Here is a 24783-nt window from a genome sequence, read left to right on the forward strand (position 1 = left end):
ATTGATTGGGTTATTTGTTTTTTTGGTGCTTAGCTTTTTGGGTTCTTTATATACCCTAGACATTAGTGCTCTATCTGATGTGTGAGGGGTAAAAATTTGTTCCCAAGATGTAGGCTGTCTATTCACCTCACAGATTGTTTCTTTTGCGGAGAAGAAACTTTTTAGTTGAGTCCATCCCATTTGCAGGTAAATGGATGGAGTTAGAGAAGACAATCTAAGTGAAGTTAGCCTATCCCAAAAAGACAAATGCCAAATGTTTTCTGTGATATAAGGTGACTGAGTCATAATGGAGTAGGGAGGGGGAGCATAGAAGGAATAGATGAACTCTAGATGGGAGGGGAAGAGAGGGAGCAGGGGATTAGCAATGATGGTGGAATGTGATGGACATCATTATCCAAAGTACATGTGTGAAGACATGAATTGGTGTGAATATACTTTATATACAGAGATATGAAAAATTGTGCTCTATATGTATAATAAGAATTGTAATGCATTCTGCTGTCATGAATTTTAAAAATAAAATCAATTAGAAAATCATTAATAAATAATGACATGTTAAGGAGATATAAAAAAAAAAAGAAACCTTAAGATTTAAAACAATTATATAATTTGTGAATCTTGTTTGTATTTCAGTTCAAACAAAACAACTGTAAATAATTTTTGGAGAAAATTGAGGAAATATGATTGTGAGTTAGGTTTTATATAATACCCAAATCTTATTTTTAAAAATTTAGTATATGGTGTGGCATTGCTGTTATGTGAGAGAAAGAAAGTATGTGGGAGTGAAAGGATGTGATGTTGGCTGTTCCTTTAAAAATATATCAGGCCAGGCACAGTGGCAAACACTGTAATTCCAGCAGCTCTGGAGGCTGAAGCAAGAGGATTGTAAGTCAAAGACAGCCTCAGGAGCTGGGGTGTAGCTCAGTGTTAGCGTACTTGCCTTACATGGATGAGGCACTGGGCTCAATTCTCAGCACCACATAAAAATATATAAATAAAATAAAGATTTAAAAAAAAAAGACATCTTCAACAGTTTTGCGAGGCTTTAAGCATCTTAGCAAAACCCTCTCTCAAAATATCAAACAAAAGGCTGGGGATGTGGCTCAAGTGGTAACGTGCTCTCCTGGGATGCGCAGGGCGCTGGGTTCGATGCTCAGCACCTCATAAAAATAAAATAAAGATGTTGTGTCCACCAAAAACTAAAAAAAATATTAAAAATTCTCTCTCTCTCTCTGTCTCTTTAAAAAAAAAAAAAGAATCAAACAAAAAGGGCTAGGGATGTGGCTCAGATGTTAAGCACCCTTGGGCTCAATCCAGTCCTTTCTCACTGATGAAATATATATTATCAGAATATAAATAAAAATTAATAGCAACAATAAAAGTAGCAGAATCTTGACTATTGTTTTATTTGGGTAGTGGATACACAGAAGATCTTCTATTGTCTAAAGTTTTCATGACAAAACGTTTTAGAATATGTAGCAAAAGATGTATTGATTTTGAAATGATTAAAACATGGTTAAATGAAATGAGCACATTTCAAAATGAGTATATATAATGCTTTCCTTGTTTTATTGAAAAAATTAGAAGATACTATAAATTAATAGTTACTGAGCACTTTCTAGGTCCCAGACATTGTTTACTTTGTTACTTATTTCTTATTTATTAAAGTAATAAATTACATTGTTATTTATTAAATATTTTTTGTTGTAGATGGACACAATACTTTTTTTATTTTTTAGTTGTTGATGGACTTTATTTATTTTTATGTGGTGCTGAGGATTGAACCCAGTGCCTCATACATGCTAGGTGAGCGCTCTACCACTGATCTATAACCACAACCCAATATTTTTATTTATGTTATTTATTTATTTTTATGTGATGTTAAGGATGGATCCCAATGCATCACATGTGCTAGGGAAATGCTCTACCACCAAGCTACAATCCCAGCCCTAATTTATTACTTTTATCTATTTTTACAGTGCTGGGAATGGGACTCAGGGCCTCCTGTATGCTGAGTCAGCACTCTACCACTGAGCTATACTCCAGGCCAGACCTTGTTTTAGATGCCCTACTTGTATTATCACCTTTGATTTTACTATTATCTTCATTTCAGAGATGAGAAAATGGCCATGCTAAAGTAATTTTTCCAAGGTCGCACAGACAGCATCAGAGTGAGACCTAATCTAGGTTGTCTTCTCCAGAGCTCATACTTTTAACCTCTGTTTTGAAACTCTACCCTGCCTTTTTCAATACCCTACATGTTAAAAGTGTTAAGTCAAGCTTGGCATGGTGGCATGTGCCCGTGATCCCAGCTACTTGGGATATTGAGGCTGGAAGATCCTAAGCTTGAGCCTAGCACCTGCAGCCCTGGCGCCCCCCCCCCCCAAAAAAAAACCCAGAAAATGTACATAGTCATCCTTGATGGGTAGGATTCAGTGTACCTTTAAAATTCTTTTTTTCTTAGCTTACACTCTAAATTTTCTATATTAATAGGCCTTTTTGTAATTAAAGAAAATCTTACTTGACGTAACGATCTGCTAGTTACAGAAATTTCCACTAGATAACTATTAGTATCGTCGAAGGCACCTGCCACTTTAACTTCCAACAACATTGGGTTTCCAACTGATACTTCCACTAGTGGGTAGTCGATTATTTGAAAACCTATGGAAACAATGTCAACAGTGAATAGTGCATAATAAAAATTGTAAACATAGTTTAATAATGATGGGTTAATCAGGAATTTAGAACATCTACAGCATCTCTTATGAAAGCTAGCAAACATAGTTAGCAACTTATATAGAGGCAACTTTAATAATTCTTAAAAAAATGTTTCTTCATTGCATCAGTCAGATTCTCAAATGTGTACAAAGGTCACTTGGATAACCCTGGCTATGTTAGTTGGTAGGGAGGTACTTTTAAGGACAACCACCTGTGCTTGTGGGGTAGTAGAGGAGCTGTGCCCCTTTGAATGACTTTTAATGTTCCTTCAAACTTGGTTTTTTTGTTTGTTTGTTTCAGATAAGGCCCTATAGAGACTCTTTTAAGGAACCAGCAGATTCACTCTGACTCACCCTTTTTTGGTGACCTAGAAGAGTAAATAAATTTTGCTCATTACAGTATTAAATTCTCTGCCCAGGGGCATTTCTGTCTGACATTTTTAGACTAGTGATGTATGACCTTGAACTGAGCATGCTCAGGAACATGCCAGCTCCCACATGTGATGATGAATCTTTCCTATAGAAACATGCACAAAAGTTTCCCCAATAAAAGCCCCTTACTTTCTTTGTGGAGACAGTGCTTTGGGAATTATCCCCAGTGCTCTCCTTACTTGCTGAAAGTAATAAAGCTTTTTCACTCAGAGTTACTGATTGTACTTATTGGCTTTGTACTCATCATTTGTACTGATGCATTTGGTTACAGTTACACTGAATTGGTAAACTGTAGAAAGACTAGAGAATAGATACTCAGTTTGAGAGGCTGACAGTCAAATGTTGCCAAGAGAAAACTCTTGGCATTTCAAGTGAAGTACTGTATGTCATCAGGCCACTTTCTGCCTCTAGGTCACTAATTGCTGAGGGCCATTGCTAAGTAAGAATGACGCATGGCATGACCCAGGTCATTTGCAGTGACATTGCATGTAAGGTGACCTTGCTCAAGGACCAGGGTGGATCCAGGTTTAGGGCGGATCGGGGGTTTAGGGCGTTCCCAGTTTAGGACATCCGGGTTTAGGGTGGTTCCAGGTTTAAGGTGTACCCTGCTGGGAATAGGGCGTATCCTGCTGCCTCAGGATACCTAGTAAGAATAGTGTTAGGAGAATAAGATAAATGTATCCACAATAATGGACCTTCTTGCCAAAATACTCCTGTAGGAATATTTTTTGTTGGTAGTACAATAAATAATAAAGGCAAACTTATATCAATTCTATCCAAATGCATATTTTCCATATATGTTTCAATAATTTTTAATGCCTTTCTTGCTTTAGGAGTTAACATGCGGGGTGAATTTGGATCTGATGGACCTTTTAGAATATCAAATAAAGGTCCCAACTCTCCTGTTGGTATACCTAGATAAGGCCTTATCCAATTTATGTCTCCCAATAACTTTTGAAAGTCGTTAAGTGATTTGAGTTGATCTACTCGTATTTGAATTTTTGGTGGACGGACCATGGTTGAGGATAATAGAACTCCTAAATAATTAATTGGAAAATTTAATTGTACTTTATCTATTGCTATCTCTAGATTATAATTTTTTAATAAGTTTGTAAGTGTGGCATAACATTCTAGCAATGTGTTTTTATCTTTGTGTGCTAATAATACATCATCCATATAGTGAAATATTTGTAGTTCAGGATTTTGATTTCTAAGTGGCTGGATTACTTTGTTAACATAAATTTGACACATAGTTGGGCTGTTAGCCATCCCTTGAGGGAGTACTTTCCATTCATATCTCTGATCAGGACCTTCATGATTCAGTGCAGGGATAGTAAATGCAAAACGTGGACTATCCTCAGGATGAATTGGAATTGAAAAAAAACAATCTTTAATATCTATAACTAAAACATACCAGGTTTTTGGCAAAGCAGACAATTGAGGAATCCCTGATTGAGCAGGTCCCATAATAACCATCTCATTATTAATGGCTCTTAAATCTTGCAATAATCTCCACTTACCAGATTTCTTTTTGATGACAAAAATGGGAGTATTATGGGGAGATACGGAAGGATGTATATGTCCCTCCGCTAATTGTTGTTTGACCAGATCATGGGCTACTTGAATCTTTTCTTTAGTCAGGGGCCACTGAGGAACCCACACGGGTCTTTCTGATTTCCAAGTAATTTTGATTGTCTCAGTGGCCCTTTCTGAAAATCCAACCCATGTCTGTCTGTTCCTCGATCTAACGGCAACTAATGGGTGACCTTGCCAGGCTGAGAACATTATTGGAAAAAGATTTGACATACAATATGGTCTAACTGCCACCTTTATTAATCAGTAAACTGGAATTGAGAAGTAATAAGTAATTTGATAATGGTCCCATGTGAAGCTGTTTCCCTCAGACCAAAGTGATCTGGTAATAAGTGCTTTCTAATCTTTAATGAGGGATTTGGTTAAAGTGTGGATTAACCAGGTCAGGAGTGAGGTCTGAGATTCTGCATTTCTAACAAGTGCCCACATAACATCAATGAGGCTTGTCCAGTGACGACACCTTGAGTAGCATGGACTAGGCTATTCTTCAGAAACAGGCAAGGGAGGCGACTGCTCTATTTAGGGGAAATTTGACTGTCTTTAATACTCCTGATTTCTGGGAAGGTCAGATAATTTAATTTTGGTTTGGTAATACAAAATTTTAGCATGAAAGACTATTTTGATTTTTAATTTGATCTGTTGGGGTACACTGCAGGAGCTTAGTGTTAAATATTGGCCTCCTATTATTTTTGTTTAGTAATCTTTAATAAGTTTAGTATTACTTGATTAAAAAAATTGAGATGTCCTAATTTAATTACAAAGACAGAAAGTGGAAGGCAGAAGACATAGAGAAGTTAGCCAAAAACCAACAAATGAATGTATCACATTCCTGATTCCTGAATGTAGTTGAAACCTGATTTAAAACCCATAATGCCACTGTGTCCTGGTTACATATAAAATTTCCAGACTATTTCAACACCAACCAATGAAAGGGCTGGGGGTATAGCTTGGTGGTAGAGGGCCCCTGGGTTCAAGCAGCAAGCCCTTTTCCTTATGGATTGGCCATCTATCGCAAAACCTTTCCACACTTTGAGTTATTCCACTGCTCTTGGCTATCTATACTTTTTCCAATAATGTAAACCACCTATACTTCCTTTTCCATTTTTTAAAAATTTCAAAAGTGTTACTGACTCTTAGGTCCAGCCAACATTTTTACAACTCGTACCCAGCCCTGATGCTCATATTTGTAGGAACTTGTCTCAGGACTTGATCCTTCTCTGGCTAGTGTCTATAATGCTTAATAAACCCTTTTATTTCAAAGACATTTCAGTCTCAAGAGTTTTGGTTTAACATAATTATATGAAAATAAGTACAGTATTCTCTGTAAAAGCTATTTTTGGTTTAAATTAAATACCTAAAATGAATTTAACAAAACCAAAGTAATTAAAAGGTTTTCGTTTCAGGCTGGCCTCAAACTTGTGATCCTCCTGCCTCAGTCTCCCAGGTAGCTGGGATTATAGGCTTGCACCATGGTGTTTGCAACTTTGGTTTCCATCATGACTGGCATTCTATTCATAACAATAATCACAGAACTCAGTATGGTAGTACACATCTGTAATCCCAGCAACTCAGGAGGCTGAAGCAGAATGATTCCAAGTTTGAGGCTAGCCTCAGCAATTTAGTGAGCCCTATCTCTAGATAGCTTGGTGGTAGAGGGCCCCTGGGTTCCATTCCCAGTACTAGGGTTGTTGGGGTGGGAGGACCAAAGTTAAAGTAAACATCAAAGAATATTTTAATGGAAAAAATAAAGTATTCAAGGAAAAACAACAACTCCTTTTGATCCCCCCCTTCAAAAACAACAACTTACGATTTGAATTAGGTATGATCTTAACTTTGAAAACCTGAGAGTTTCCCAGATCGATGTACTTCACAACATTGAGGGATAGTGAATCGTCAGATTGTTGAAACCAATAATTACATGGTTTTGAAAATATAGACCATTTTCGTCCATTCACAGACCCAAAGTTGTATAAGAACCAAGATTCTCTTACGAAGGTCATATTAAGGGGGACACTTTGAGGCATGGTAGCAAGAGCCAGAGCATTCGACGGATCCAAAATTTCCGTGATCAGGAAGCTGCTGTAACCAGGAATCACAACAGTCTTTTCTATATCTGAAGTTTTAAATGAGGAATCAGCAGCTGGAGATAAAACAGAAATGATTTGGTATACCAGAAAACAGGCAATGTTCACCAAACACACTGGTGGATATAATTAACAAATACACCATTTGAGCTTTAAACTATGATCTTAATGGCTGACAACATTTTAGGTTTTAATTCAAATGTATCACATAGAAAGTTTATCATGAATTTGCTACTCACAAGCCCACACTTATGAAACAATTCTATAAACTCACAGCAGGAAAAAATAATATGTAGAACCAAATAAAGTTGATTTCTTCTTCTTCTCTCTCATTCTTTATGATAGTTTCTTGCTCTGTTGCTCAGGCTTGAAATCCAGCAATTCTTCTGTCTCAGTTCTAAAATGTAAGTAGGTACTCTACCACTGAATTATATCCCCAGCAATAAAATATACTTTATTTACAGATTATATGATTGTCTATGCAGAAAATCTTAAAGAACCAATAAAAATCTCCTGGAATTTATGAGATTGTAGCAACTTTGAGGAGTATGAGCTTAATATACAAGTTAATATTTTCCCTATATACCTGCAAGGAACAATTGGATTTAAAATTTATGTAGCATCAAAAAAAAAAAAAAAAGAAAGAAAAAATGTATCAAGCTGACAAAAATCTAAATGATGAAAACTACAAATTTCTAGTGCAAAAAGCAAAGGAGATTTGGGCCTACTTTTTTTTCTGTTAGGCACAGAGTCTCTGTTCTAGTGCCCTAAGTCTTTGATTCACTTTGAGTTGATTTTTGTACAGGGTGAGAGAGATTTAATTTCATTTTGTTACATGTGTATTTCCAATTTTCTCAGCACCCTTTGTTGGATAGTCTATCTTTTCTCCAGTGAATGTTTTTGGCATCTTTGTCTGGTATGAGATAGCTCTATTTATGTGGGTTTGTCTCTGTGTCTTCTATTTTGTACCATTGGTCTTCATGTCTGTTTGGTACCAATATCATGCCATTTTTGTTAGTATGGCTCTGTAGTATAGTTTAGGGTCTGGTATTGTGATGCCTCCTGCTTCAGTCATTTTGCTAAGGATTGCCTTGGCTATTCTGGGTCTCTTATTTTTCCAAATGAATTTCATGATTGCCTTTTCTAGTTCTATGAAGAATGTCATTTACCATGTCAGCCTAGGATCAGACTTCCTTAATAAGACTCCTAAAGTGCAAGAAGTAAAAGCAAGAATCAATAAATGGGGGCTCGGGTTGTGGCTCGGCGGTAGAGCACTCGCTTAGTACGTGTGAGGCCCTGGGTTCGATCCTCAGCAACACATGAAAATAAATAAATAAATAAAATAAAGATACTGTGTCCAACTAAAAAATAAATATTAAGAAAAAATCAATAAATGTGATGGACTCAAACTAAAAAGCTTTCTTCTCAGCAAAGGAAATAATCAATAACATGAAGAGAGAGCCTACAGAATGGGAGACAAGATTTACCACATGCACCTTAGATAAAGGATTAATCTTCAGGATATATAAAGAACTAAAAAAAAAAAAAAAAAAAACACCAAAACAACAACAACAAATAACTCAATGAATAAAAGGGCTAAGCAACTGAACAGACACTTCACAGAAGAAGGAATACAATCAACAAATATATAAAAAATGTCCAACATCTCTAGCAATTCGAGTAATGCAAATCAAAACTAAGATTTCATTTCATACCAGTCACAACGACAATTATCAAGAATATAAGCAATAGCAAATGTTGGCAAGAATGTGGGGAAAAAGGTATGCTTACACATTGCTGGTGGGACTGCAAGTTGGTGCAGCCACTATGGAAAGCAGTATGGAGAGTCCTCAGAAGCTTGGAATGAAACCACCATTTGACCCAGCTACCCCACTCCTTGGTTTATATCCAAGGAACTTAAAAATCAGCATACGGCAGTGATGTAGCCACATAGATATTTATAGCAACTCAGAATAGCTAAACTATGGAACCAACCTAGGTGCCCTTCAACAGATGGATAAAGAAACCATGGTATACGTACACAATGGAATATTAGTCAGCCTTAAAAAAGAACGATATTATCTCATTTGCTGGTAAATGGATGGAGCTGGAGAATATCATGTTAAATGAAGTAAGCCAATCCCCCCAAAATCAAAGTCCAAATGTTTTCTCTGATATGTGGATGGTAATTCACAATAAGGGCAGGGGAAGGAGCTAAGGAAGAATAGAGTTACTTTAGATTAGGTAGAGGGGCATGAAAGGAGGGGAGGGGGGTATGGGAGTAGGAAGAATAGTAGTATGCATCAGACATTATTACCCTATTACATATATGACTATATATGACTGGTGGGATTCTACTTTATGTACAACCAGAAAAATGAGAAATTATACTCCATTTATGTCTGATGTATCATAGTGCATTTTATTGTCATGTATAACTAATTAAAAATTTTAAAAATAAAGGAAAAAAAACAAAGAAGATGCAAGTAAATGTGAGACATGACATCTTCAGGGAGTAAGAAGTCCCAATATTGTTAAAATGTCGTTTCAACTATAAATTCCATCCAAACGAAAATCCTTTTTTGGGGGAGTAGGTACTGGGGATTGAACTCAGGGGCACTCTGCCACTGAACCACATCCCCAGGCCTATTTTGTATTTTATTTAGAGACAGGGTCTCACTGAGTTGCTTAGCACCTGGCCATTGCTGAGGCTGGCTATGAACTGGTGATCCTCCTTCCTCAGCCTCTCAAGCTGCTAGAATTACAGGTGGGTGCCGCCTAGCCCAGTTGAAAATCCTAATAAGTTATTTCATTGATATCCAAAAAATTTGATCTTAAAGGTTATTTGGAAATTCAAAAGATGGAGAATGCTAAACACAATACTGAAGAATAAATGTACAGGAATGACATACTGACCTTAAGACTTACTATAGCCAGGTGTGGTGGTGGAGCACACCTGTAACCCCAGGGACTCAGGAGGCTGAGGCAAGAGGATCACAAGTTCAAAGCCAGCCTCAGCAATTTAGCGAGGCCCTAAGCAACTCAGTGGGACCCTGTCTCTAAACAAAATACAAAATAGGGCTGCGGATGTGGCTCAGTGGTCAAGTGTCCCTGAATTCAATCCCTTATGCCCCCTCCCTGCCAAAAAAATACTTACTATAAAGCTACAGTAATCCCCATAGTGTGATATTTGGGGAAAATAGACAAATTAATGAAACAAAACCAAGAAATTTAGAAATAAACTCTTACAAATATAGTCAACTGATTGCTCACAAAGGAGCAAAGGAAACTCATAAGAGAAAGTATGTTTTCTCAGCAAATGTTGCTGGAACATTTGGACATCCATATGCAAATAATGAACTAGACACAGAACTTTCACAAAATTAATTCAAAATGAATCATAAACCTAAATGTAAAATGCAAAATTTAGAAATTAGTTTTTAAAAAAATTTTTTAGTTGTTGATAGACCTTTATTTTATTCATTTATTTATATGCAGTGCTGAGAATTGAACCCAGTGCCTCACACATGTGAAGCAAGTGCTTTATCACTGAACCACAACCCCAGCCCCTAGTACTTAAAGATAATATAGGAGAAAGTCTAGATGAATCTGGGTTTGGCAATAAGGTTTTAGATACAAAACCAAAAGCAGTGTCTATGAATGAGGAAATTGATAAATTGAACTTTATTTGAATTGTCTCTTTTATTAAATGCAAAGATAAGGAATTGAATGCAAAGACAAGGCACAGACTGGGACAAAATATTGGAAACACATATTTAATAATAGACTGGTATCTAAATTATACAAAGAAATCTTAAAACTCTTAAGAAAACAAACAACCAATTTAAAAATGGGAAAAATATCTGGAACAACATCTCACCTGAGTTACACTGATAGCACATCATAGGCACATGACGAGATACTTGGTATGCTATGCCTTTAGGGACTTACAAAGTAAAACAACATTGAGGTGCCACCATAAACCTAGCAAAGCAACTAAAACCCAAACACAGATACCACCAAATAATGGTGAAAATGAGAAGCAGTAAGATCTCTCATTCATTCTTGGCTTGAATGGAAAAAAGAAGAGTCATTTTGGAAGACAGTTTGGAATGTTCCTACAAAGGTAAGCCATAAGAGTCAGCATTCACACTGCTGGTCATTTCTCCAGATGACTTGGTCAATGTCCACACAAAACTCTTCACAAGAACATTTCTGGTAGACTTAATCAGAACTGCCTTAAACTAGAAGCAAGATGTGCCTTTCTAAAATGGAATGGGCAAGCTGTAGTATATCCATACAGTCAAACATTACTCATGAAACAAGCTGAATCTGGAATGGCTATCTACAATATGATTCCAAGTAAACAACATTATGGAAAAGGCAAAACTATAGAGATGGCAAAAATATAAAGATTTTCCAAGGATTTAGAGGGAAGGAAGGAATAGGTGAAGGGGAGGAGTGATGAATAGATGAAGCACAGAGGATTTTAGGACAGTGAAATTCTTCTGTTGATGCTGTCATGGTGGATACAGGATACAGGCATTTGTCAAAACCCATACTATATACTACACAAAAGAGCAAACTAATGCCAACTGAGGACTTTAGTGATGGGTAAAGTATGGCTTCACTGATTCTCATTATCCAATGTAATATACTGGCTTATGAATTGTAGCAAATATACTACACAATTACTAGAATAACTGAGTTGGAGAGAAGGGTAATAATATACTCCATGAAAATTAATTATTTTTTCAAATCCTGTACTGCCTACTCAATTTTTTTTCTGTAAACTTAAAAATTTCTCTGAAAATTAAAGTCTATTAAATAAAAAGTGAATAAAATGCCATTCCTTACAGGATTTGTAACTACAAAATGAAACAATATTACATTCAGAATATACTATTTTCATTTAACAATGTAAAGCCCGAAATATATTAACAGGGATGCACACACGGGGTGGGGGGAGTATGATGGCTGGCGTCTCATTAAGGGGTCTTTCTTTCTGTCCAGAATAATCCAAACCACCCTAAAACCTACAATCTCAGATAATTAGTAAGTAACAAAGCACAAATACTCAGAAATATATTTACAGAATGCGAAGCCCCTGATGGATCTAGTCCACATGGATTCTGGAACTAGACAAAAGACAAAATGTCTCTGGTAGCTTATTGAAGGGGGTACATCAAAGACAGGGATCAGGTTTCAAGGGCAGAGCCCTCCTGTGTCTGATCAATAGACTTCACTGCAGAATAAAGGAAAGCTTGCTGATCTGAGGTCTGCTTCCCCTCTCCTGTCTCCTTCATTTGTGGGCCATGTGCTTACAATGTGGTCTTCGGGAATCATTTCAACTGGGGTGTGTTGTGGGCCGGCTTCTTCTAGGTCTTTGGATTATTGCTGTGAGAAACACACTCTCCTATCCAAGCTCAAAGAATGGACTAAGCGACATGAGGTATGGCAAAGAGTGAGGCTTTACTTTAATGATGGTCTTGCAAGATTGGGTGCCTGGTAGTCAGGGACACATAGATTGGATACAACCCGTATTTTATCCCCTAGAATGCGAGGTCCCTCTTCCAGTTCCTCATTGGCTGAGAAATGTGGAGTACACAGTCTTCCCAAGTCTGCCTAGGTTTCACTGTCTACTGTTGGTTGATTTAAAGAAATATACCTTTAGTTGTCCCCACCTTCCTTTGTTCTCTTGTGGCTGAGAAAGCTCCCTTGGATTGAGTGCCTTTTACCATGAACACAGTTTATCTCTGTTGGTGAGTGGGAAGGTCCCTTCCTTCTCACATGCCTGTGTGTCAAGGGACCGTGAATCTTTACACTCTGGTGTTAACTGCTTGCAACTTTTCATTTTGCTCTCCCTCTAGCTTCCTTTCTTATACCCAAGTGATTTTACATTTAAAGCTAAATGCTGTATTTTGAACATGGACCACTGGACTATTTCTCACATCATTAAGCGATGTTTCCTTTACAGTATTTCAGTTGGCTGTGTGACTGTTTCTCTATTATCTGCATATGTAATACTTGAAATTAAGTTTCCAGAATGCAAACTTAATTTTGCAAATTTTAGTGCATTTTGAGTTGCTAGCAGCAAGCTGTTGAAAGTAATTCTTTACAAGCTAACATAGCCTACTGTAAGGTCCTTGCTTAGCATCTGGATGGCCATTTTAAGAAAAATTTCACTTTCCACCCAAGGGCCTTTCTGAGAAAGGCTCACCACTCCCTCATACCAACCCCACCCTGGGTCAAGAAACACAGCAGCAAGATGCACCTCACTTTGGAAAAGTAAAAAGAGTTCTAAGAGAGCCTTATAATTACCTCTATTATGCACACACTCTTTTTCCCATTTAAAACAAACCCCAAATTCTTTCTAATATTCCTATAAAAGGTCACATCACTTCTCTCTTCCCCTTTTAAGGGCAGCTCCCTGAAACAGTCATCTTTACACACTGGCTTCAGTTCTGTTCCTTTCTATAATTTCTTGAACCCATTCCAATCAGACTTTTGTCTATGCCACCCCAACAAACAGCTTAACTGAAGTCACCAATGATTTTGCATTTGTTTAGAGTAAAATCCAAATCCTCATTAATAAACTATACCAACTTTTACTGTGTTTGTATCAGATAATCCTTTGAAATAGAAATATTCTTTTAAAGAATGATTAAAATTATTTATTATATAGGAAAAAATTACATAAACTTATTTTCTTAATTTTTCCCCATTTTTAATTGACATTTAATTCCTATTTTCTCTCACTTCTTCTAAGCACTGTTTAAGGAAAAATAACCTCATATGAATAAATAACAGGCACTACTATTGATGAAATGTTAAGGAAGTTTTATGTAGGTTTACCATATTAGGAACAAATAAATACTTTAGGAACCTAAGTGTATGTAAACTTTGTTAGGTTGTCAGTCGGACTAAAATTTGAATTGTATTGCTCTATGACCATGAACAATCTTCTTAAAAGATTTCTTTTTCATATTTTTTGTCTAACTATTAGAGATGTATTATATTTTTTATACTTACTTTGTAATGTAAGAGTAAGTTTATAGGTGAAATTTGAAGTTTTATCAATGAGAAGAGAACTAGACAAACAAGGGCTCTCATTTTCATCTTCTAATCCAAAAGCATTTATTGTTTCTGCAATAACCGAGGACAAAAATCCTTTGGGAGTTTTATGTTGCAATATCTTTCTTATGTGAGCTTTTCCACTTTTACTAAAAAAGAAAATAAAAGCTCATTAAGTAATTTAGACATCATCGTGGCTTAAGCAAGCATAATTTATTTTATTTAGTTTACAAATAATATATACTACCCTTGGCTAATGAATAAACATTTGATTAACTTTTGTTCAAACTCATTAGTTGTCATCCTGGCATTGTGGTACATGCCTGTAATTCCTGATAGTTGGAAGGCAGGAGAATTGCAAGTTTGAGACCACCCTGGGAAATTCAGTGAGACCTTGTCTCCAAACAAAATTAAAAAGGCTGGGGATGTAGCTCAGTGGGAGTGTGCATGCTAGGCAATCACATACTTGTGTGCTTCTTAGGTACAGGATGTGGCCTCTAAAATTAAAAATAATTCTAGAGATGACTAATGTTTGTCTGTGAGACAGAAAATTCTATAGTCCTCATGGAAAAAATATTATCAGCATTTGTTATGTTATGTCTGATTTCCATTTTCACCTCCATCTCTAAGTACGTACGCAAGCTGCTTCAGGGTGCATATTGTCAGCAACTATGATATATACAACATGCAGATTTTAACCTAGTAGAAGAACAGGGCCTACCTCTTTAGGACAGACAGAATGAGTGTTTTAGTCCATTCAGACTACTATATCAAAATATCAGAAACTGGGTAGCATATAGATCACAGAAATATATTTCTCACAGTTCTGGAGGATGGGAAAGCCACGATCAAGGCAGTAGCAGATTCAGGATCAGGTGAGGGGTCCCTTTTTGGTTCATATGTGGTGCCTTGTGTGTCCTTATTGCTAGCTCTCTGGGGCCTCTTTTAATAGGGACACTAATCCCATTTATAAGGGCAGGGCTCTCACAACCTAATCACTTCCCAAAGGCTTCCTAATGCATAACTTCAGGGGTCAGGATTCAACCTAGAAATTTTGTAGAGATGCACACATTCAGACCATAACAGTGAATTTCTGGCAATACAACATTGAGCCTCTTTTTGTTTGTTTGTTTGTAGATTTGAGGTTATAGAATTCAACTATTCTTAAAAGAGATTTTAGGCCTAAATGTAACTTTAAAAGTCATTGGCTCTTGTGAAAACTCACCTGGATCTCCCCCTCTCTCTCCAACCCAGCTGCGTGAAGACCAGCTGGGAGAAATGCACCTGCCTGGGAATTCAGAAGGGTGGAGGTGGGAGAGATTGAATTTGGAGATTGAACCTGAGACCAGGAGATATGGGGTGCACAAGTGATGTAGTGGATTAAGAATTGGCTTCTCAACCACACACATGGAACCCAGGGGAAATTCCTGGGGTACAGTCTTCGAGTGTGGACTGTCAATTGCTGGGTTCCGGAGGTGTACTGATTTAAAGTCTCCAGACCAGTTGGAATTCATTAAAGAAAGGAGTCCACTCAAGCCTAAACCCTGCCTGCAGGAATTCTGCCTATGGGATTACCTCTCTCACTCCAGTGACCCCGTGTAACACTGAAGCTGAGAATTTTTTGAACTCCAACAGACATAATTCTTTAACTTTTCGTCGAGATCTTTTTTGTTTTTGTTTTCTTTTCTCTGTTTATTTGTGACCTTAATGGTTCATGGACATTTATACATATTCATATTTGTTTTTTCCCATTTCTAGCAGTTTTGAAGCAAGTTATTTATTTTTTTTCTTTTTCTTTCTTTCTTTTTTTTTTTTGTAGTTGTAGTTGGACACAATATCTTTACTTTATTTATTTATTTTTATGTGGTGCTGAGGATCGAATCCAGGGCCTCGCACTTTCGAGGTGGGTGTTCTACCGCTGAGCCATAACCCCAGCCCCTGAAGCAAGTTATTTTTCATGGATCAGTATTTTGAGGACTAGGATATTTGATTAATATTTCTGTTTTGTTTTGCATTCTTTTATTTATTTTTAAAAAAATTTTATTTTACATACATATTTTCCTCTCACTTATCTGTTTCCCTTGGTTGTTTCTCTTTTCTTCCACTAACAGCCAATCTCTATTGTTTCCCCTTTCACTCTTCTTTTATCTTTTTACTTCTATCCCTCTCTCCTCCTCCCTCATAATCATTATATCCTATATCACTTCTGTTCTTTCCCAGTCTACCATTTGAAATTGTAAAGCCTTTTGTAAATTTACTGTTTTTACTGTGGGCAATAACTGATCATATAATTTCTGTTTATTGTGACAATTAGCATTGTAGATGTCATAGCAGAAAATATTTGGTTTAATGCTGTATATTGTTTGCATTGGTTGTTGTTATTATTTTTCTCCCTCTAAAAGGTGAGATATCAGAAACAGGTAACATTTAGAGGGAAACCAATCTGATTTCAGTTGATTTCTCAATTCAGACCCTAAAAGCTAGGAGGTCTGGAATAATATACACAAAGCTCTGAAAGAAAATGGATGCCAACCAAGAATACTATACCCAGCAAAATTAAGCTTCAGCATTGACACCAGATGAAATAAAAACCTTCCATGAAAACAAAAGTTAAAAGAATTCACAACTAGAAAGCCTGCACTACAAAACATTCTCAATAAATTACTTCATGAAGAAGAAATGAAAAAGAAAAGTGAAAACCAGCAAAGGGAGGGACTATACTAGAATAACAGTCAATCAAAGGAAAAACTGATTCAAAGAAAAAGCCAGAAATAAATCAGAATGACAGGGAATAAAAAATAATTTCTCAATAATAATATTGAACGTAAATGGCCTAAACTCATAAATCAAAAGACATAGACTAGATTAAAAAAGATTAGATTAGATTAAAAAACAAGACCTAACAATATGCTGTCTCCAAAAGACTCACCTCATAGGCAAAGACATCCACAGACTGCAGGTAAAAGGATGGGAAAAAATATATCATTCACATGCAACTTGAAAATAAAAAGGAGTTTCTATCCTCATATCAGATAGAGTGTCCTTCAAACCAAAGTTAATCAGAAGGCACAAAGAAGGACATTTCATACTGCTTAAGGGAACCATATGTCAACAAGACTTCACAATCATAAATATTTATGCCCAAACAATGCCCAAGCATCTACATATATCAAACAAACCTTTCTCAATTTCAAGAATCAAATAGATGACAACAAAATAATACTGGGTGACTTTAACATACCTCTCTCATGATTGAATAGATATTCCAAACAAAAACTAAAGAATCTATAGAATTAAAAAATACAATTGATAATTTAGACTTAGCAGACATATACTAAATACACTTTCTTTTCAGCAACACCCAGATCCATCTCTAAAATAGACCATGTTATGTAAGCTATTGCATATGTTGGCATATGATTGTAATATTATCTTAATATATTTTTAGTATCTGTAGGGTTGTTTTGATAGCTCCCTTTCCATTGATACTAATTTTTGTGTTCTTGCTTTTTCTTGATAAGACTTGTTAGATTTTTATCAGCTTTTAATTGCATTATTTCTTTTTCTATTTAATATAATTCTGTTCCTACTCTTATTTTTTCCTTTCTACTACTGAATTTGAAAATAATTTGATTGTTAATCTAGCTTCTTTCTTAGTACTGGTTCATTCCAGAGATTTTGATATTTTAAGCATTTATTATCACTTATTCAAAGGACTTTTTACTTACTTTTCTTGTGCTTTCTTCTTTGATCTATGAGATATTTATAAGTGTGCTGTTTAATTTTGAAATAGTTAAGATGTGGGTGTGGGTTTTATATATCTTAAGGAGATTGATTTCTAATGTAATAAATCATGCAGGAAACACACTCTACATGATTTTAAATTTTTAGGATTCCTCAAAGCTTATTAAATGACAAATATAGTCTATTCTTATCAATTTTCTACTTGTCACTTTTGTGTATAGTTCTCTATAAAAAACAAGTAGACCAACCTGGTTAATAATGTTGTTAAGCCTTCTATATCATTAATCCTTCCAGCAATGTGAGGAAGTTTAAAATTTCCAAATACGATGGGCTGGGGTTGTGGCTCAGTGGTACAGCACTTGCCTAGCATGTGTGAGGCATTGGGTTTGATTCTTAGCACTGCATATAAAAATAAAATAAATAAAATAAAGGTCCATCAACAACTAAAACATTATATTAAAAAATCTTCAAATATGATTGTGGATTGGTCTTCCTAGTTTTACTAATTTTTACTTCATGTATTTTGAAAGTTTTTATTAGGTACATACACATTTAGAATTGCTATAATTTCTTGCAGAAGTTACCCTATTATGTGTATGAAATGTTCCCCTTTATCTCTGAAAATACTTTTTCTTGAAATTTATTTAATATTTATAGCTCTAATTCAAATTTCTCCTGCTTACTTTTCACACATTTTGCTTTTAAACTATTGGTGTATTGATATTTAATGTGGAGAGCATACAGTTATTGTTTGCTTTTAACACATGTTGAACATTTATACCTTTTAATCACAATACCTAGTTCATTTATATTTAAAGTAATTAAGTATACTGTTGGGAAAAAAGAACACCTGACATGAAGGTCAGTGGAAAATAGGGAAAATAATAGGTTTGATGATGGAATATTTCTGGAAAACAGGTTTAATAGTCCTGCTGTCAGGCTCAGAGAGAAAATTCTTGAAATGGTTTTGAGGCAATTGTTGATCTTTCATTTATCATATGGTACACAGTAACAGATTTATTTTATTATTTGTTAACATTTTTTATTTTGCAGATAAAAATTCTGTCATCAGTAAAAACAAACTTAAAGCAAGAAAAAAAAAGAGTCATTGGCTCTTGCCAAAAGCTTAGAATTATTCCTGAGAATTCTGTATAAACTATCATACAATATTTTATGAAAGATGGCATTTCTGATACTCAAGGAACACACATTTCTGTAGATTAGCTTGATATGCTGATGTAAATGGCACTATGTTTCTAAAACCAGGGAATCATGCAAGATAACTTGGAGTGTATAAATGTATTTGACCTTGTAGGGTATCAAAGAAAAACTTAATTCTATTGGATCAAGAAAATTACTCAAAAAAGTAGCCTCAAAACTTAGAATCTAATAACCATCTAATTAAATGTGAGGCAAAACCACTAACTACCTGGATTGTATAAGTTTTTCATAATGCATATTATTGAATTTCTTGGTGTGTATAGTTTCCGGAGGTTCATCCAGAGGTACATAGGCAAAAAAGATCACTTCACTGAAGGAGAGAAACTGTGGTGCTAGTGCAGTGTTAAATCCCATATCAGGAGGCTGGAATTGGAGAAAAGAAAATATTGCACTTTAATTATTTTATGCTTCAATGATGACAAAATTCAAATAACAGATTTGTTTCTAGTTTACATCAAAACAATACTGTTTTACTTATCAATTGGAGTAATATTTCAATGTGATCTGTTTAGATATCTATGTATGTGCACGGGAAAATGTATTTTCCTCTTTGAGGAGGAAAAGGAATTCCTATGACTAAGACTCAGTTTAAGATTCCTGTGCCCTTTGTAAATGGTCATGGTGGTGAGGAACACAGAGACTTACTTATTTTCTATTGTGTGTGTGAGGAGTCAGGAGATGCAGATTTTAGACTTTCAATTTTGGGGTTTTATTTAGGAAATGGCCTGTGAAGTGCCTTGTTAGTCCTCCCTTGAAGGCTGCTGCTTCCAGTCTCATGCCAGAGACTCCATAGCAGAGTTTTATTTTGTTTTATGGTGCTAAGGATTGAACCCAGGGCCTCACACATTCTAGGCAAGTGTTTTACCACTGAGCTACATCCCCAACATCATGCTGGAGACTGCATGACTCCTGACTCTGTATACTGATGGCATGTGTCTTGCTCACTACCTCTGAGTCACGGATTCTCCTGGCAGTCACCAAAGGCACATTCATCCTACTTTTCTGACCTCTAGCTCTTCTTTCAACACATTTTTCTTTACTTTGAGAACTTTTAGGGGTGAGAAGAGACAGGCTCCAAGGAGATGTTAGAGCTGATTTTGTTGCTAGGAGACAAGAAGTGGGTAGTAGGTAGTGCAGATTGTTTTGGGCACACCCCCCAGATAGTGCATCCAAGACCTTTTTTATGTTATGCTTTATCCCCAGTTTCTGAATTTTGAGGACCCACTGAGAAGGGAAGAGAATGGGAAATAGAGTGGCTAAAAGGACAGGCTACTGTCCCACTCGTCTTTTTTCTTCCATGATAACCCTGCCCTCTTATTTTCCTAATGCTAACATAGAAAGGAGCTCTTGTCCTCTTCACAGATTACATGACATGGAGGGAGCCAGTTGCCTGGGATAGAAGCCTAATTCCAATAACTAGTCAGCTGTGCAATTTGGGTTACTTATGTGTTCTCTCTGTGCCTCACTTTCTTCATAATTAAAATGGGGGGATTAGTTTTTAATGTAGGCACTCAATGCTACAAATTTTCCTCTTAGGACTGCTTTCATACTGTCCAAGAGACTTTGATATATTGTATTTCTGTTCTTTTGTTTTTAAGAATTTCTTGATTTTTACTTTCATTTCTTCTTTGATTCATTCTTCATTTAAGAAGTCTTGTTCTATCTCCATGTGTTCATGTAGTTTATATTGTTTTCCTTGCTGTTGAGTTCTAGTTTCATTCCCTTGTGATCTTGTAGGATGCATGAGATTGTATCAATTTGTTTGTATTTGCTATTGTTTTTTTGTATTTTTTGTTTTTTTCTCTGTGACCTAGAATATGGTCTATTTTGGAAAAAGTTCCATGTGCTGCTGATAAGGAGATAAATTTAGCTGTCTTAGGGTGAAATATTTTGTAGATGTCTGTTAGGTTCATTTGACTTATAGTGTTATTTAAATTGGAGATATTTTTATTGATTTTATGTTTTGATGATCTGTCTATTGGTGATAAGGGTATGTTAAAATCACCCAGTATTATGATGTTGGGTCTATCTGGGATTTAATGTTATGGATTTTAAAAAAAAGTAATTGGATATGCTGACATTTGGGGCATAAATGTTTACTATCATTATATCTTCTTGTTGGATTGTTCCCTTTACCAGGATATAGTGGCCTTCTTTGTCTCTTCTGATTAATTTTTGCTTGAAATCTGCTTTGTCAGATATGAGCATAGCTATTCCTGCTTGTTTTCAGGGCATGTATATGTAGAATATTTTTTTCATCTTTTTACCTTCAGCCTGTGAGTGTCTTGGCCTATCAAATGAGTCTCTTATAAACAGCATATAGTTGGATCTTGTTCTTTTTTGATCCATTCTGCTAATCTGTGTCTTTTAAAAGGGGGTTGAGACCACTAACATTCAGTGTTAGTGTGTATAGGTGTTTGTGGTTTTCTGCCATTTTGATTTTTTTTTGCTATATTTAATACAGTTTTGAGTCTCATTTAGTGGATTACTCCTCTATTGATCTTCCTCTGTTGGGGAGCTTTGGGATTTCTTTTTTTGTTCCTCTGTGTGCGGTTCATCTTTGAGTATCCTTTGTAGTCCTGACTTGGATGTTCATGAATTCTTTTAGTTTATTCTTATCATGGAAAGTTTTTATTTTCCCCTTGAATTTGAAACTGATCTCTGTTAGGTACAGTAACCTTGGGTGGGAGTTGTTTTCTTTTAGAGCTTATAATATCTCATTCCAGATCCTTTATTTTAGGGTCTGGATTGAGACATCAGAAGTGCATCTTATTGATTTGCCTCTAAATGTGAGCTGATGTTTTTCTCTTGTAGTTTTTAGTATTCTTTCCTTATTTTCTATGTTAGGCATTTTGATTATGATATGTCTTGGAGAGTGTCTCATTTGAATATGTTTATTTGAGGTCCTACAAGTCTCTGGTCTGTCTCATTTCTAATATGGGAGAAGTTTTCTGAACTATTCTCATTGAAGATGTTCTTAATGCCGTTAGCTTATATTTCCATGTTTTCTTCTATCATATGTGGAAGCTAGAGTAAAATAAAGGAAAGGGGGAGGGAAGGATAGGATATAATAAAGATAAAGGGAGTATCAGTAATGTAGAAGAAGGATATCAAGAGGTAGCATGGAGGGATGGGAAAGGGGAGGCAATACATAATAAATTCTTTAAAAATCGTGTTATGGGCATATACAAATATACTACAGGGAATTTCACCTTTATGTATAAGTAAAAAGAACCAATCAAATATAAATAAATAGACAAGTGAAAGGAAGTCTAGTGAAGTTGAGGAAGCCGAACAGGGGAGAGGGGGACAGAAAAGAGGAGGGAAAAGGGGGAATCAGGAACTGATGAATGTATAACTAGGAAATTCTAATAAGAAAAGGAAGACTGGAGAAGTTACCACAGTGGTGTAGGAGATTGTGCACCCTTACTCTAATTGGAGAACCCAGGCCCTTTGCAGATCTAGCAAAGTCTGGAACAAGATTCAGAGGAGTTTCTGTGCAAATATGTAACAACTAATCCCACCATTATGTGGAATTATAATGCACCAATAAAAATATGAAAAAATAAAATGGGAAATGTAATATTTACAACTACAAATATTTTTTTTCCAGAGTACACATGCATAATTTGTGCAGAGACAGGGGTGTTGCTGTTAAATATAAGTTCCTCAAACTTGTTCTGAATATAAAAATCCTTATAGGCTTTTCATTTTAATAATTTAAACTTTTATATATAAAATGAAAAATTGTGAAATCAGTAAAACATTGAGGAAACTGCTCTTTTGGTTAGTTCTACTCTCTTGCCACATTGTTCACTTTGTAAAAATGTAGAATTCATTCCCCAATTCAGGTAAACAAACATGAAGTCATGTAGTGGCATCTCATCTCACCAAGAAGCTCCCTCCCTCACTTTAATATATATATTAGACAGGGGATGTTAAAACACTATCCTTTTAACTTTAGTCTTAGCCTGGTAATTGGAATAATCTTTTACAACAAATTGTCCTTTGTTACTATTGTCCTTTAAGCCAAAGGGCAGGTTTTATTAAACCCAGTCAAAAATCCAAAAATTTGCTGACATACTGATGAGTGTCTGAATTTTAAAATTCAGACAATGAGAAAAGGAGAGAGTGAGAAATAGGCTAAAAGTTCATTTTCATAACAGTATGCCCAATGATGAATTCTTAGGACTATATACTTTCACAGGTAGCATATTACACATTAGAGTTATTTTGAAAATCTTTATGTTGTGCAATCTGTGAAGAGGATGAGAGGGCCTTTCTTCGTTGGCATTAGGAAAATAAGAAGCTAGAGGAAAAGGGATTAATATGGAAGAGGAAAGATGAGCTAGAATTCGTTTCTTCGAGGCTAACCTTGAGAGGTAGAGAATCAACCCCACATGGGCCTGGTTTGAGAGTAACAGATCAGGTTTAAAAGATCTGGTGTTTTCTGCTGTGAAGACAATTGCATGCAGGTATCCTGGGTGGAGCTGAAGCTATTAAAGCCCTGTGTGGGACTTGGAGAGGGTCTGGAAATGTTCTATGCGGATATGGACATTTTTCCTTTAGTTAAATAGAGAAAAGTACATTAATAAGAGTTTGTCCCAAGGAAAATATGTCCCCATTTTCCCAGTTTTCTGTGTAATGAATGTGGAATCTATTCTTAAAACAAGACAAACCATTTCAACACATTATATAACTGACCTGTCCAAAAATACTTCTTGAATTTCCAAAGCCTTCAAATACCCCACCATCTTCAGAGTGATCTGGAGTCAGTTTATGTATGAATCCCAAGTGATCATAGTATAATGCGAAGACTTTATTTTTAATAGTTCCAATTTCACTATATATTCCTAATCCTATTAGGAAATAAACAGAAGTCTCTTGATATTGATATGTTACAACTAGAAAAAAATTAATATCATACCTAGTGAAAATATCTTCACTTAAATTAAGGAGAATAGTAGGGCTCTGAGTGCCTGAGTTTGTAATACACATGTTAGTCTGGTTAAGTCCCAGAAAGTCTTTTTCTAAGCTCCATGTCACTAAGAACCTCTTCACTGATAAGGGGATGTTTAATTAAGGAATCTAAAGGAAAGGAGTTTAGTTCCCCCTGTAGTGTTTTCTGTTCCTGAAACCAGCAAATCAGATTCCCCAACAGATAGACGTGGTGAGAAAACAACCCTTAGGATGGGAAGGCCAATTCCATAATGACCATGGGTCATCATGTAGACCTGAATTAAGTGTCTCATGCTTTTCTTTAGGCACCATGGCAGAAATCTGGTTGTAAGCAGCATTCACTTAGCCAAAGAGACACTGGTCTGGATGAAGACAGAGTCCTTTTCCTGGATGGAACTAGAATAAAAGTTTACAGCTGAGAAAGGCTGACTTCTGCACACCATTCTTGACTTAGGCCCTATTGGCTCCTTTTCATGTTCCTGACTCTTAAACACTGGAGCACCCCAGGATTCAGTTCCTAGATTTCTTCTTAGACTAGGAAGATGTCATCTAGTTTTAGGACTTTTTAAATCCTTCTTTATGTGGATGATCCCTAAATATGTCTTACATCTAGTTCTCTTCCCTGAAGTCCAGGCTGATAATATCTAAGTGCTTACCAACAGCTCCAGATCAATATTGGTTGGGCATCTTAAACTGAACTTGTTCCAAACAGAATTCCTAATCCTCACACAAACCTCCCTCACCCTCAGCCTTCTCCATCCTCAGGTTTCCTTCTGCAACTGCATTATTACTGTCCATCAGTCCAAAAACCTTGGTGTCATTCTTAATTCTTCTCTTTCTTTCAGACCCTACATATATCTAATCTACGTGCAAATCTATTGACTCTAGCCTCATATATACAATTGCTCCTCAATTTGTGCTGGGCTTATATCATGAGAAACCCCTCATAAGATTGAAAA

At 35.9% G+C, this 24783-nt stretch overlaps 1 protein-coding gene across 1 annotated transcript in view; it reads right to left on the minus strand.

Annotated features, from left to right (window-relative positions):
• The window catches only part of Catsperb (cation channel sperm associated auxiliary subunit beta), a 108009-nt gene that overhangs the window by 13987 nt on the left and 69239 nt on the right, over positions 1–24783 (minus strand). The window contains exons 15-19 of the mRNA XM_015488451.1: positions 23570–23724; positions 19074–19228; positions 13859–14049; positions 6550–6882; positions 2522–2661 (exon numbers count right to left, since the gene is read on the minus strand). Of these exons, the coding sequence (XP_015343937.1) occupies positions 2522–2661; positions 6550–6882; positions 13859–14049; positions 19074–19228; positions 23570–23724 (974 nt within the window). The remainder of the gene's footprint in view (positions 1–2521; positions 2662–6549; positions 6883–13858; positions 14050–19073; positions 19229–23569; positions 23725–24783) is intronic.

Source organism: Marmota marmota, unplaced genomic scaffold (assembly GCF_001458135.2).
Source record: "Marmota marmota marmota unplaced genomic scaffold, marMar, whole genome shotgun sequence".
NCBI lineage: Eukaryota > Metazoa > Chordata > Mammalia > Rodentia > Sciuridae > Marmota > Marmota marmota.